This window comes from Athene cunicularia (genome assembly GCF_003259725.1).
Source record: "Athene cunicularia isolate RWA chromosome Z unlocalized genomic scaffold, athCun1 chrZ_part1, whole genome shotgun sequence".
In the NCBI taxonomy this organism is placed as follows: Eukaryota; Metazoa; Chordata; class Aves; order Strigiformes; family Strigidae; genus Athene; species Athene cunicularia.
Window position 1 is genome coordinate 10,076,142 of NW_020799142.1, and position 16,610 is coordinate 10,092,751.

Consider the following 16,610-nt stretch of genomic DNA (forward strand, 5'->3'; position numbering starts at 1 on the left):
AGGTACAGCAGGGGAACAGGGAGAATTACTGGGACACATTGACGTGGTGCTTTCACACAGCTAGACTGGTGTGAGCTTGTGCCTGACTAACACACGCTGGGGAGAATTAGCTGATGGTATACAGTTGCTCCAGGCTGCCTCTACTGTCACTATGGACAAGGAAGTGAGGGATGTGTCTCTCCACAATTTAGCTACTGGGAATCTCCAAAGTGCCACCACTGCCATCCACCCAGTTACCTGCAGTTATTTTATTTTTAGGATGGGACTATATGTTGCTAAGACTCTGTGCAAATGCACTGGCCAGGTTCAGTCAGCTTTGAGAGACTGGTACAGATCTCAGGAATATTAACTCCCTACAAGATCTGTGTAAGTGGACAAAGGACAGATATTTCATGGTAACTCATGGAGGGAAAAAGCTAATATTTGTAGGCTTCTATTACACAGAATGGAGTTCAAATGGGGAACGACAATACAGACAGGGTCAATATGATGTATGGTGCATGAAATTGCTTGTTTTCTGTCAGAATACAACCTGGTATCCATTGAAAGACTAGAGTGTAATAAATGTCATTCTGAAAAATGGTAGAGATGTTAGATTTCTCTTCAGAGTATTTTCCTTGTAACTGAGGATATTTGCATCTCTGAAGAAAATCCAGGTTTATATATTTGAAGCCCTGAACTGTGGTGTTCAGTGCTTAAATGAAGACTTGGTATGGTACTGTATCAGTGTGAAGATGCAACTAAGAAGGAGTGGAGTATAAACTTTTCTCTCTCATATTTTGCAGGTTGAAAATTTCACATATACTCGGGCTTTTTCTACTGATGTCCAATACACAATACATACTCTAAACAGTATTCAGCAGATCCCTCTGCAACATAACGGCAGTCCTTCTTTAATACAAACAAGATGGAGGAAACATACAAAGATAGGACTTCATTAGTGAAAGGGGCAAAAGATATTGCCAAAGAGGTGAAGAGACAAGCAGTGAAAAAAGTGAATAAAGCTGTTGACAAAGCTCAGGATGGCTACACACAGAGGTCCTATAACCGATTCCAGGATGAGGAAGATGATGATGATGATTACTATGTCCAAGGAGGAAATTATGGTGTAGAAGTTAATGATGATGAAGGATCAAGTGAAGCAACTGAAGGGCATGATGAAGATGATGAAATTTATGAAGGGGAGTATCAGGGAATCCCCAACATGGGGCAGGGCAAGGATGGTATGTCGGCCTTAGGTCAGCCTATGCATGATGAATATAAGGATCGTCATGAACTGGAAACAGAGAGGAAAGCTGATGAAGAAGAGCTAGCACAGCAGTATGAACTGATAATACAAGAATGTGGACATGGTCGTTTCCAGTGGGCCCTCTTCTTTGTGTTGGGAATGGCGCTAATGGCTGATGGGGTTGAAGTTTTTGTAGTTGGATTTGTGTTACCCAGTGCTGAAACAGATATGTGTATACCGAATTCTGGATCAGGATGGCTTGGTGAGTAAAGTTTTGCTCTGTCTTTGTGCTATTACAAGTGTTGCTTACAGTACAGCTAAATATGTGTTCATCAACACCAATGCTTATATAAAAATATGTTTGTATTGAATATAAATAAGATTCACAAAGTGCTTTAACAGCTAATATGGATTTAATGAAGATTATAAATTCATTTTTTAGATAATTGTTGTATTTTTCAATCAGTCAGTATAAATAAATCAGTAAAGCGGAAGACTGTAAAGTAAAATTTAAGAGGAGAAGGATACATTTTCTTCTCTATACAAGAGTAGACATTCAGATAAACTAATTTAAAAAAAAAAAAAAAACAACAAAACAAGCAATAAACAAAAAACCACCACACAAAATCAACCAAACCACAGTTAGAGTGCTGGAAGTCTCCTGGATTTGTACAGGTGTAATAAAGAGCAGATTATACAACTATCCAGTAACATTGTTATACTGTACGGGAGTCTTCCCAATGGTGAGGTGGAATCCAATCTGGGAAGTGCAGGAAATCCAGGGAAAATGTTGTCTAGACTTTTCCCTCTTTTTGTCTTTTATTCCTTTTATCCCAGTGACTGTTCCCTAGCCATCCAAAAAGTATAATGTTTATTTTGAGTTGGGTGTGGGGACAGAAGTTAGGGGGACAAATGACTGAAGATGAGCCTGGGTTATGCTTTTTGTGTCCATGGAGTTGATGGGGATGGTCTGTGTCTCATCCTGCTGCCTCTTCTCTCCTGCAGTGCAACAAATAGGCAGGCTGAGCCAGCCTTGTGTGACTTGGCGAGAGCAATAGTGCTGCTGGCATGTCCATGTTTGCCCTTGCTGCGCATGCCCAGGCGCAGCAGATGAAGGAAGGCATGAGGCAGGGCTGTGGAGAAAAGAGTGTGAACATGGTTCCTCAAGGAAGAGGGGAGGTAGAAGCATGGGGGCTTGGGATGTTGCAGCAAATTGAATGTATGTGTGTAGATAAGCAGCTTTGGCCTGAAGGACCCAGACTATTACAGAAAAGGATGGCTTCTTATAAAATATTTAGGAACCTTGGTCTTCTAGCAGATGTACTGTTCTTTCCCTGCGTCTTTACAGCACATATTCTGTTGCAACAGTCTCATTTTAACCTAGCTCCATTTCCTGTTTTTATTCCTTTGCTCATTATCAGTTAGAAGGACCCTAAGATACCAACTGCTTCAAAATTATATTTAGAATTTTAAATAGCACTAATTGTGCTATTTAAATAACACAGAAGCTTTCTCGGTAGACCATTAAGCCCACGAGAGATTGGATTCCTGACATACTGATACTAGCAGTTTGTCTCTGTATTGACTCTACTGGCAGTTTCAGTAAAGCGGACCATAGTCACTCTCATCTATATCTCTAAGCCTCCCTCTGTGTCAGAGGATCATGAGTGGAAATGGGAGCTGAGTTCTCAGATGGCTGGGTCCTTTGAAGCATTCCTTGCTGTTTGACCATTTGTTGTTAGAAATTAACTACTCTGCCTATTTGTACAATGCAGTGATTAAATTTCTAATAAAAGAAATTAAATTATCTAAGTTTTTATGGTTAAGGAGGTTGCATGCAAATAATCTGTTTGGTACTGCTTGTTTACACAAATTTACAAATATCTTATTTGTCATGCTTGGACTGTTGAGTTTTCAGACCTACTTCTTACAGAAAGAAGGTTCATAAACTTGTCTATAGCTATTTTGGAGCTCTGTAAGTAATTCAAAGAGTAGAGAGAAAGAAGAGAAACATCCCAAAAAGGTATCTCTAGATAAATGTTACTGTGTCAGTGCAGATAACACAGAATACATTTTATAAAAGCACTGTATGCCCAGCTTGCTTTTAATGTGATTTTGTTATTCAGTATTTGGCAGATGAGGACATCTTTAAATTACTAATCAATTTTTAGCAGTCCTCTCAATTGCTGGAACAAAAATATTGGCTCTTAACCCCAGTTTTTATTTACTGATAACCCTGTTTGTTTTACCACATGCACTCTCCCAACAAACTGAATGGTCAAAGTTGTCTTTGCTCTCCAGGATGATATCAATATAAGGGTAGCCGCCAAATCTCTCTGCAATAAATTCAAATGGGGTTAAGGAAAAGAAGAAAGTTATGCAACATTAAGAGGTAGCTTCATGACGCTTACATGTTCAGTAGCTAACTGATCTGCATATGCAGTTTCTTCCATTTACACGAACTGGGAAAATGATCTTTTTATAATTAAGACATTCTGAACACTTCATTAATCCTGGCTTCTCTGATAGTCAAGCTATGAGTGTGGAGGGCATGGCCATAATGCTCTTTGTTACACCTGCTATATAGAATTGAAATTTTGGGGCAAATATACCATATTTTCTAAAAATAGCATTTCATTTAAACAGTTTCTGTAAGCATTATGGAGGTGTCTGGAATTGGGACTGGGGACTATTGTCCCCACAGATGTAGGTGGCCATAGGGATACACAGCCACCTGTTAAGGTCTGACCCATGTCAAGAAGAGAGTTGAGGATTTTGCTGTTACTGGACTTCTTATGATGCTCTGTTAATGTTTAACTAAAATTTGGTATAGAAGCTGTAAAATTCCTCACAGATATATATGTGGTGTGTATATAAATGGCACTCACTGACAAAGTTAAGGAAACAACTCTACAAGGCTTAGGTATGCAAGCAGTTTATTCTCATGCCTAAAATATAGATATAATGGTTATCCCTGTATCTTCCTTTTGTAATATCACTAATTTCACAAAAATTATATTACTTGCCCATTGTTATTAAAAATATAGTGTAGGCTGCAATTCATCAGTATTCTGATGTACATATTGATTATAACCAGTGTAGATATACAGCCTTTGCAGACAGCATAACCTTAATTCAATTCACACAAAATATTTATCATGGCAATGACTGCTTAGTGAAAGCATTTTTATATGATCATAACTAGGCCCTTTAGAGCTATGCATTTCAATTATTTTGCTGTTTTGATTTCATATCATAATTACATCCTAACAGGGGTCTTCCAGACAGGCACACTATTTCTTTTTTTCATTATTATAATTCCATAATCCAGAAGGCTTTAATATTATTAAAATACTAAAGTCATGGGATCAGTGCTAGGAGTTACAAGGCAGAATTGGTACACATATACAGTATTTATTTTCCAGGCAATTTTCTAGACTGTTAAGAAACACACTAAGAACATCTTAATTTGTCATTGAAAAAACACTCATTGTCTCAGTTGTAAAACGATTTTTCTGAAATGCCACATTAGTGTAAAATAATGTCTTGATGACAGAGTTTTCTCTGATATTATCAGAATTTAATAATCATATTTTGTATAATATTTGTAGGAAGGGTATCAGAGATGTTAACTAGGTCTTCTGGGCTGAACTAGTTTTCAGTCTGGGACAACAGGCATATGCCTACCACTTCTGCAATGATTATAAATCTGCATATTAGCTGGTTTAATGCAATGATTCCTATGTCTACTCTGTTTTAAAACCTAAATATATCTGAATATAACCCAGCATAATTCTAATCCGGATAGTCTTTTCTCTTACATTGAAGGAAGTGCTCCCCAGAGATTCAGCAGTTGATGCAAAGTGCTTATAAACTCTGCTAAGAAAACCAGATGATTAGTGAAATTTTTCCCACCATAGTTTAAAAAGTACTGGATTGTCAGATCTTTGCTACTTAATTGTATTCTGATTTTGCACTGATCTTTTGCAACAACTTTATATTCAACAAATACCTTCCATGAAATTTGTCAATGGCAAATACTGGTCCTTTACCTGGGACAGAACTCAAAGAGTTGCAGTCAATAGCTCAATGTCCAAGCGGAGAGCAAGTGACATGAGGCATTCCTCAGGGGTTGGTATTGGGACTGGCACTGTTTAACACCTTTGTTGGAGACATGGACAGTGGGATCGAGTGCACCCTCAGCAAATTTGAAGACCACATCAAACTATGTGGTGCAGTCAATGTGCTGGAGGAAGGGTATACAGAGGGATCTGGACAACCTTGAGAGGTGGGCCTGTGTGAACCTCATGAAGTTTAACAAGGCCAAGTTCAAGGTCCTAGACATGGGTCAGGATAATTCCGTGCACACATACAGGCTGGGCAAAGAGTGGATTGAGAGCAGCCCTGAGGAGAAGGACTTGGGATTAGTCGTGGATGCAAAAATAACTATGAGCTGGTAATGTGTACTCACGCCCAGAAAGTCAACTGTAGCCTGGGCTGCATCAAAAGAAGCATGACCAGCAGGTTGAGGGAGGTGATGCTGCCCCTCTAGTGTGTTCTCATGAGACACCACCTGGAGTACTGTGTCCAGCTCTGGGGTCCCCAGCATAAGAAGGACACAGACCTGCTCAATTGGGTCAGGGGGCTGGAGCACCTCCTCTATGAGGACAGGCTGACAGTTGGGGTTGTTCAGCCTAGAGAAAAGAAGGCTCTAGGGATACCTTATAGCAACCTTCCAGTACTCCAAGGGGGCCTACAGGAAGGATGGAGAGGGACTCTTTGTCAGGGACTGTAGTGATAGAATGAGGGGTAATGGTTTTAAACTGAAATAGGGTAGATTTAGATTAGGTATAAGGAGGACATTTTTTACTGTGAGGATGGTGAAACACTAGAAGAGACTGCCCAGAGAAATAGTAGATGCCCCACCCTGGAATTGTTCAAGACCAGGTTGGACGGGGCTTTGAGTGACCTGATCTAGTGGAAAGTATCCCTGCCCATGGCAGGGAGGTTGGAACTAGATGATCTTTAGGTCCATTCCAACCCAAAACATACTATGATTCTCTGAAATGACTACTGTAGAATAAGCCCTGACCTGCTAGGTAGCAAACAGCTCCGCAGAAGAGGATCTAGGGCTTCTAGTAAGAAATTAAATGAACCTAAGTCAGCAATGCCTTTCAGTAATGAAGCCAAACCACATTCTGGGCTGCACTGGCACAAGTGGCCAGTAAGTAAAGGGAAGTGATTATTTTCCATTCTCAACACAGTGGGGCCATGTGTGGGATTCTCCATCCTGTTGTGGAGCCATCTGAAGAGATTAACAAATAAGAGAAATTCCAGTAAAGAACTAGAAAGTTGATTAGAGGGCTGGAGTACATGGCATATAAAAAGAAACAAAAGGAACTGATCTTGTTCAGCTTGGAAAAAAAAGAGGTCTAATAGGCGATCTGTCTGTACTGTTTGGTGATGTAATCAAGGAGGGCTATAGAGAAGGTGGAGTCAAATTTTTCTCAGAGGATTACAGGAGGTCAGAAGTTACAAGCAGGGTTGATGTTGTGGTTGTTAGACTTGACTAAACTTCTAAAGGAAAGAGTGTTCTGAGCTAATGGATTGTACGCAGGCTTGCTGGTTTAAACACAGACTAAGGTCTAAATCTGTTTGGGCAAGATCATATAGCTTCAGTTATTTGTTCTTCCCCTCAGCCTGTATGGATCTTATCTGTATCTGGCAGAAATCTGGGACTATGCGACAAAAATGTCAGTGAATAAAGGACTGCAGGACCTGATTCTGACAGGATCATTTTGTAAATTGTCAGGTATCTACATGCCTAGTGGGATTCTCCAACGTGCCTAGACACCTCACACACATCCTTAAAGAAATAAACATATGGAAAAATCTGAAATCACATTGTTATGCTCAGACTGTGGTTTCTCGTTTGCATGTTTCGATAGATTTCCATCATGTAACTTGTTGCTGAAACAACAAACTTCCCTTTTAGAGAAATTACTCTCCTTGTGGATGTTTAAACTAAAATGATCTTAAGCAAAATTTTATGCGGAGTTTTCTTTGATGTTCAGTGCTTGTGGAATTCCTTTGTGTTCCCAATTATTAAGTAGCTATAAATTCTCTGTGTAGGCTGGATACCTAGAGACATTGTGATATGGAGGGAAAGAGGAGCTTTCTTGGGACTGTTAATCTTTTTGGGGGGGGTTATGATTTAATATGGAAGCTAAAGATTTTGTCTTAGCTAATTAAGAAAACATTTTATCACAAGATTTTTTGTTTGCCAATTGTAAATAAATATATATTTAGGTTTTGAAAAAAGGCCATGAAAACTAAATATATTGATCTTAATTATCAATTAAGATTACTCCTGTTTGTGAATTCATTAAAACAGTTTTAACCAGCCTCATTTATGCTAGGTTATGTTATACTTGTGGCTTAAATGAAATCCTATCTTCAGGGCCAAGCCCAGAATTCAAAGACTGAAAACTGGGGAACTATAATACTGAGCAGCTGATTTTCTTGTTAAAATTCAGATATTTAAGACTTTATTTCAAACCAAAATCTACTTCAGGCATTATGGTTTTCTCTTATCTACTCAATTTCAATGATACTTAAATTTGACAGCATGATTTCTCCATGCAGGAGACACAGTTACCCATATATCTGATACTTTACTTATTAAAAGGTATTAATATTAATAGATAATCACAAAACCTACACATCAGTGAGTGAAACTCCTGTTGCTGTAAGTAGGCACTGTTCTCTTTGTTAAATATTACTATAGGTCATTAGATACAGGTGACATTTATTGTGTGTTCCTGCATAGTACAGAGTAGGAGAAGGTGAGTGTCTTTTGGTTATATTCCAGTTATTAGCATGGTACCAGATTTGTGATGACATAATAGACTACAAATGACATAAAATAAAGGAAAACAAGGCTCTGCTGCTCTGTATTTTACAGTTATGTGCAGCTAGTAAATATGCTGCTATAGAGCTCAAATTTACAAAGGAGGATCTATATTTTTGTTATGGAAAGCATATTGAAGTCCTTTTTTAAAGATCATTTTAGAATAAGGAATTTTAAAATATTATTTTAGAATATCCACAGGGATAGAGGAAGAGATTCAGAACTAACTTTTTAATGTGGACTCTTGGCCATGATATAAATTTTACTGATGAGAGCATGGATGGAAAAATGCTAGGTACTTATATATGTGTCTGAGAATTGCTGTATTCACAAAAAAATGCGTCTAGGTTAAGAATACTTGCTGAAACTGTAACAGACCTTAAAGTGCAAGGAATCTCACTGAATTAACAATGAGAGCCTATTGCACATACAGTTAATATTGGTATTAAATCTTTAGCAGCGATGAAAGATTTAGAAATAGAGCTTCAGTCTTTGAAATATGCTGGATCAAGGTGAAAACTGGTGTATAGGATTAATGACTAATTTCCTCAGAAGGAGATGCCAGAAATAAAAATGCTCTTCACTTCTGGTACAGTTCAGTTTCCTTGCAATGACATTATTAGGGTACTCCTACTGCAGTGCATTTTCTGCTTGCCTTCCAAACACAGTTATTTGAGGGAGAAAAATTAAGAGACAGATCCTCATCCATTCTAAGCAGCTACATTATGTGTACCGGTGGAGATAGTGGTTATATTTGTTTCTTTTTTCTGAGGGGAAGAAAGGAACAGTGGAGAGAGTGTGCAGTGTCATTTTTGTCTGTTATGAACTGGACTAAACCCAACACAGGAACTGGGAGAACAGATTTGAACGATTAATGAAATGCAGTGTATTCAGTCCTCTGCACTGTTGCAGGCTCCCGTTATAAGCCAATATTTAAGGTGGGTCACAGCTGCTCTCCTTTTCTGAGGATGATGTTCCTAAACTACCTTATTTAAGGCTGTGCTAACAGGGAGAACTGTACCACCATATCAAGCGTTTTTCCTCTTCCATTGTGTTCCTGCATGCAGCTTTACTGAGATATACAGGCTATCGGACACTTAAACTTATAGGGTTTTTTCTTTGATTTTAGAGGTTCACCATTTAGCCCGGGTTGAATATAATATTTCCTTGGCTCAATACCCAGTTTCAGTCATGCAGTTTTAACCTGAGTAATACACTCAATACAAAACAACATGAAATGACTGCATTGCGGTTCATAGCTCAGAGCCTTGATGTCTGTATGCATTTTCAACACAGGCAAATACTGTTTTAACAACTCATCTTTTGAAAGCTATCTAAGTGATGTAATATTTATTACTTTTTTTAGTCGAATGTACCTAACTACACTTGTATACCTGGGAATAATGTCAGAGATCAATCAGTATACATACAGCTAGTAAAACAGTAGGTCACTTTTTGAGTAAGACATTAGTTGCCAGGATATAATGTTTCTTCAAGGATTAAACTATGCTTGCTTCAGCTGAATTCAGTGAGTACCATGGATATTGGGAAACCTGCTTTTATTTAAATTATGAAGAACACAGCCTGTAATCGGGATAACGTATGTACTTGTGAAGATTGTACGAGTAGCCAGTAAGATACTTGTACATTTAACCACTTGCAGACATGCATTACCACCATGTCATATGTCTGTACTTTTTATTTGCACACAAAAATAAAGCTAAATAATTATGCGCTTGTAGTTATCTTCAAATCTTTGTCTCGGAGGCTATGTCTAAAAGAGTTTTAAATCACTAAGCTGTTTTTTTATGCACTGCGTGCTCTTCCATGGCTCTACCTATCCCATCACAGATCAGTGATTTTACCATTTATGTTGCACAAATTTATAATCTTACAGAAGTGGCCAAAAGAAGGAAATGCCTCCCAGAGGAAAAGCCTGAGGGCCATGGTGATTTCACACATTTAATTTGGCTGTCTCCTCCACTTTTACTCCCTCTCTCAACTGCCATGGGATCTCTGGCTGATACATCGCTTCTTAAATCAATGTGTCAAATGGAGTTTTTTAATCAAACTGAACATTTTAAAAGTGATAGTGCACTCTCTTCCAAGTCCCTGTTTGGTTAATTCTGCAACGTAGTTAAGTTATGATCTGCAAGCTTACATTTATAGAAATGCTGATCTTCATTATTTGTATATTTATAGCCCTGAATTTTGCATCTTTCAACTGTTGAGCTATGAAATGAAAAACAGGACATATAAGCTTCTTGGCAAGAAGAAAAAATATTTTCACAGAGAAAGTGTTAATGAACTTCATTAAGACATGGAACGAACACAATTTAATGGCTCTTTGTCCCAGCTGAGTAAATTTCTTCCTATGCATTTTATCCATTTATCCATGGATTTAATCAATCAAGGATTTTAGAACCTTTCAAAGTTTGACTTGCCATTTTATCTTTATGTTTTGAAGAATTGGAGGCAAGTTGTATATTGTGATAGGTAAGGTTTAAAGTAGAAACTTATTCCAGACCTTTGGCTTGTTTAAGGGAATGTCAGTGCTGAAAAGTATGGAACACAAATTATTTTTTAACTTAATTTGACTGCATTTTACAGCAAATGTAATTATTTCCTTGCAATGGGTACATCTATTCTCACCGTACACACCTGGTTCCTATGTTTGAAGTACCAGTTTGATATTGTTTCAAGTGTATGGAATATCACTACTTTCATAACTGATGCAGAATCAAAGTCACTATACTGTAGAAGTATAAATACTTAAATGAAGGAATAATACTGAGTTACTGCTTGAATAGATATATAAATATGACATATGTAAATTTTTTTAACTATTCATGCAAAAAACTTGTTTAAGAACAGCTATACTGGTAGTTAACAGTTTGTCCAGAACACTGTTTTTTACTGACATTTATAATACAGTTTTGTTTTCCATTTATTCTTACCCATTTTTCAACACTTCATCAGCCCTATGCAAAATGGGAAGGCTTGATAGGGGGGGATAAGTGTAGGGGTTTACAGTTTTACATACAATAAATTAATAGGCTGCAGGAGGCCAAGGGGAATTACTTGCAGATTTATTATGTGACTGCAACTGTGGGCAACTTAGGGAAGTTCTGTCCATATTTTTTTTTTTTTTAATTGAAGAATCTCAGATTTTACATCCAGGCCAACTCTACTACTCAGATTTCTAGATGGTCTTTTCCCTACTACTAACTGTAGAATGTTGTTCCCTGGCTCTCTTAAACCAATGACCCAACATCTACCAGTTTTTGTTCCAGCTAGTGGAAACAAAACCAAGAGTTTTTTGATGACACATTACATATGCAAAGTTATTCTAGCTTTTCTTAACAAGTAGGCTTTTCTCAGGATAAACGTGATGCACAAAACATCTTCAAAGACTGACAGAAACCCATTTATCAGGCAGACAGATGTTTTTATATGAGTTTTTGGAGGGGATTGGAGAAAGTTGGGAGAGTAATGCAAAGATGAAAAATTAAGAAAATGATGTAAAGTGAAACTGAATTTACATCCATAGGGATAAAAAAGGTCTACATTCTCAAGGATAGGCAAAGGTGGCCCATTTGTGAATATCTTCATGTCATGTTAGCTGGACTGAAATTATTTGCTGTACACTGGTTAGCAGTGGAGAGCCTCATATGAACTTGAGAAATTATGGATTAATATAACCCATGTGATGCATGACTCTATTGTGCCATGTGTTGCTTTTGTCTGGTATTTGTCAAACCTGATCATTTTCACAGAGTATAAGTATTTTCCTAATTTTCTATAATTCAGGGTGATTTTCAAGGTTGGTTCTGAAGTTGCCATTAGCAAGTCTTGTTAAATGGAGATCATTAATTCATACATACAGTCATATAAACAATTTTTCATTTAGACATTATAACAGTGCCTCCTGGCACTATTGTAAATAACGTAATTAAAAAGCACCTGCAGCTGTATTGGCACCATACAGAGGATTATTCTGATGTTATTCTTCATTCTGACACTGGATTAGTTAATCTATTTCATTGACTCTAAATGGGAAAGCAGAAAGTAGATGTGGGACCGTTAGAAACAGAAGTTTCCTTTTTTCTTGTATGCTACTGTGCACTAGGTGAGGTGGACCATATCTCTTGTCAGGCAGTTTGGGAGATGTGTGAGTTTCAGACCTTTATTAATTCTGGTAACCTGTTCCTGATGAGGTTAGGCCTAATTCAAAGTCTTTGTCTGAAACAAGTGAAAAGTTTTTGGTTTGGATGGGATTTTTTTTGGTTTAGTTTTTTTTGTTCATTTGCTTTTCAGTATAGTTTCTCTTCCCCCACCCTTTCACTGCATTGGAACAGAGGTGGTAAAAGCCACTGTATGGATGAAGTAAAATGAAAAAAAAAGTTATTTTCTTCCATTTACAAAGCACACAGTATTGGAATATAGTCACAGTAAGGAGAGTTAATGTCTGATTAAACACTGGAGAAATAATCAACTGTTACTTTTAATATTGTACAGATATATTCAGTAGGAGAAGTTTTATTAACTAGTTCTTAGTTGAGAAAATCCAGAATCACAGAATGATTCAGGTTGGAAAAGATGCTTGGGATCATTGAGTGATCCCAACCATCAGCCTGACTATACAAAGTTCTCCCCTACACCATATCCCCCAGCATCTCATCTAAACAACCCTTAAACACTTCCAGGGATGGTGACTCCACCACCTCCCTGGGCAGCCTATTCCACTGTCTGATCACTCTTTCTCAGAAAAATTTTTCTTAATGTCCAGTCTAAACCTCTCCTGTTGTAGTTTAAAGCCATTCCCCCTTGTTCTGTCACTAATTACCTGTGAGACCAGCACTAACCTCTCTACAATGTCCTCTCGGGGAGTTGTAGAGAGTGATGAGGTCTCCCCTCAGCATTCTCCTCCTCCTCCTCACACTAAACAGTCCCAGCTCCTTCAATCGCTCCTCATAGGATTTATTCTCCAGGCCCTTCACCACCTTCGTTGCCCTCCTCTGCACTCGCTCCAGCACCTCAAGATCTCTCTCGTATTGAGATGCCCAAAACTGGACACAATACTCCAGGTGTGGCCTCATCAGTGCAGGGTACAGGGGGACTATCACCTCCCTACTTCTGCTGGTCACACTCTTTCTAATACAAGCCAGGATGCCGTTGGCTTTCTTGGCCACCCGGGCACACTGCTGGCTCATGTTCAATTGGTTGTCAATGAGAACCCCCAGACCCTTCTCTCCCACACAGCTCTCCAGCCACACCTGCCCAAGCCTGTAGCCATGCAGGGGGTTGTTGTGGACCAAGTGCAGGACCTGGCACTTGGCCCTGTTGAAGCTCATCCCGTTAACATTGGCCACCAATCCAATCTATCCAAGTCTCTCTGTAGAGCCTCCCTGTCGTCATGCAGATCGACACTCCCGCTTACCTTGGTGTCATCTGCGAACTTACTGATGATACACTCCATGTCCTTATCAAGATCATCAATAAAGATGTAGAACAGAAATGGTCCCAACACCGAGCCCTGAGGAACACCACTTGTGATCAGCTGCCAGCTGGATTTAGCTCCATTGACCATGACTCTCTGGGACCGTCCATCCAGCCAGTGCTCGACTCAGCAGACCATTGGCTCATCCAGGCCATGGGCAGCCAGTTTTAATATGAGAACTCTATGGGGAACTGTGTCGAATACTTTTCAAAAATCCAGGTTAGACTATATCCACAGCTTTTCCCTCATCCAACAGTCGGGTCATCTTGTCATAGAAGGTTTGTCAGGCAGGACCTGCCTTTCATAAACCCGTGCTGACTGGGCCTGATCCCCTGGTTGTCCATTATATGACTTTTAATGGCCCTCCAGATGACCTGCTCCATGGCACCGAGGTCAGACTGATAAGTCTATGGTTTCCTGGATCCTCCTTTCTGCCTTTCTTGTAGATGGGTGTCACATTTGCCACCCTCCAGCCCAATGGGACCTCCCCAGTCAGCCATGACTTCAGGTAAATCATGGACAGCAGCTTGGCAAGCACATCTGCCAACTCCCTTAGCACCCCCGGGTGTAACCCATCCGCTCCCACAGACTTGTGTGCCTCCAAGTGATGCAGCAGGTCTCTGACCACCTCCTCTTCAACTGTGCTGACCTCAACCTGCTCCCCCTCCCCATCTCCCAGCTCACGAGGCTGGGTGTGCAGGGAACAGCCTGTTCCACTGCTAGAGACTGAGGCAAAGTAAGCATTGAGCACCCCAGCCTTTTCCTCAACCTTAGTTACCATGTTTCCCTCTGCATCCAGTAAAGGAGGGAGATTTTCCCTAATCCTCCTTTTGTTGTTAATGAATTTATAGAAATATTTTTTTATTATCCTTAACAGCTGTAGCCAGGTTGAGCTCTAGCTGTGCTTTGACTCTCTATATTCTCCCTCCATAACTTCACTACATCTTTATAGTCTTCGTGAGTGACCTGCCCCCTCTTCCAAAGTTCATAGATAGATAGTATCCCATGCTCTGATCTGCTGAGTTGAATGCAACTGTTATTAATGTAGGTGTATATACTTTGAGCTTTTTGTTTTAATTCAGCACTAATTAAAGATGCTATTCACAGTTTCTGCTCTGAGTCAGAATAAGGACTAGGCAAATAAATTAACAGTTAGGCAATAAAACAAGTAGCCAAAATTAACAGTTCTGAAATGAAATGAGATGGTTAATGTAGATGACTGTGTGGGCAGTTTAATGCTTTAGTGAAATATATTTTTTTGCTTTGAAATTTAATTAATCCTAGCACATTTCACAGTTCTATGCACTGTTCAATCATATGCAGCATTTATAATCATTCTGATTCTCAGGTTTTCCATGGAAGTGAATTTCAAATTACAAAGTCACAGCAATTTCTAGCATGACAGGGTCAATTCAGAGATGTGCAGAGAGTGCATTGGATTTATCATCTAAATCTGAGAGCAGAAAAGTCCAGAGACACCTTCACAGCTGCAGTGGAAGAAAACAGGAATTAGGGTATTAGGACATCTTAACTAAGTGTGTTTTATCTGAAGCTTGTCTGTTAGGATTTTATCACTAATACCAGAGGGAACTGTTGGATCAAAGGAGAAGATAGTGTGAAAATAGTATGTTCAGTGATAGCAGCTAAGGAATCTGTCAACAGCTTCACATCATCACCTGGGATTACCTGAGTTTTTGATAAAGTCTATGCTCTATATATTGCATACTGGTAACTACCATATTGCAAACTATTGTTTATATGGGAAGAAAATTACCACATATTGGGTGGTTCTTACAGCCCAATGATGCTAAATTTGAATGCTGAGTGAATATTTCTGTTGTGAGTATCAAGGAAGCAATGCTTTGGTCTTTTTCTCTGCATTGTTGATTTATCTAGCGAAGAAATAGCAGTATGAAATAGCGGTGTGCTGCTCTTTGCTGCAATAATCACTACCAATATTGTCTGCAAATTATTATAATGAAGAAAACAGAATAACTCTGATCTAATTTTTATTCTGAGGAATCTATTATGGAATAAATAAAATGATGTGAGGATCTGGTAATATGTGACACATTTTTAAGAGTTATTGACACGATAAAGTTCTCAAAGCAACAGTGATGATGACAATGTACTGCAAGGGAACCAGTTTACCATATTCTCTGTTTTATTGCTTTATCAGAAAATATAGCTGTGAAGAAAATTCCCCATCTTAACAAGTAATCTATTACCTGTCACAATTTCTGCAGTTACTGAACTTCTTCTAAGTATTTATTAATTTATCTAATTTAGATCTGAGGAAAAGCAGGAGCAATGACTCCTTTTGTTATTACAGTGTTTCAATTAAAATAATATCTAGTACACAGGAAACTCATCTGTTTTATGACAGAGAATTATTTCATTAGTAAAAAAACCCCATGTATCAGCACACCTGCTTTGTAAATTTTAGATATATTATAAGGTGAACATCCCTGGAACTGTAAGGAGACTTAACAGCATACAGTCTCATACCAAGAAAGTATTACGTTTTATGAAATTAACAGATAATGTTGTGGGTTTTTTTTTAGTTTAGAGCTAAATCACCTTATTCTGTATTTAATACATAAACCATAAATAGCCTCATTAGCCCAATGAGAGGAAACATGGAGGCAAAAATGCCATGTTTTTATCTCTTGGAATTAAAATGAGCCTTACACCACAGACACTTTAGTATGTAAATCTCACACCTGAGATACAGGAATCAATAGTAGACATGTCATGCCAGGCACATCAGTTTAATACAAGCATGCCAGAGGAAAACAGAAAGTTAACTAATATATGAATGAAAGATGTGTAAATGATTTTTGCAGAACACTTTGACTTTCACATAGATGGTATTTCTGTTATAGCACTGGAAAAGTTTTAGTCAAACCTTTCCAGCTATGAGTTTTCATCTCTGCAATTTCCCTCAGAGTAGACACACACTAGTGTAGATT

At 38.5% G+C, this 16,610-nt stretch overlaps 1 protein-coding gene across 1 annotated transcript in view; it reads left to right on the forward strand.

Moving 5' to 3' along the window:
• Window positions 1-787: 787 nt before the first annotated feature.
• The window catches only part of SV2C (synaptic vesicle glycoprotein 2C), a 104,966-nt gene continuing 89,143 nt past the window's right edge, over window positions 788-16,610 (forward strand). The window contains exon 1 of the mRNA XM_026865611.1: window positions 788-1,490. Coding sequence (XP_026721412.1) covers window positions 908-1,490 — 583 coding nt within the window. The 5' untranslated portion in view covers window positions 788-907. The remainder of the gene's footprint in view (window positions 1,491-16,610) is intronic.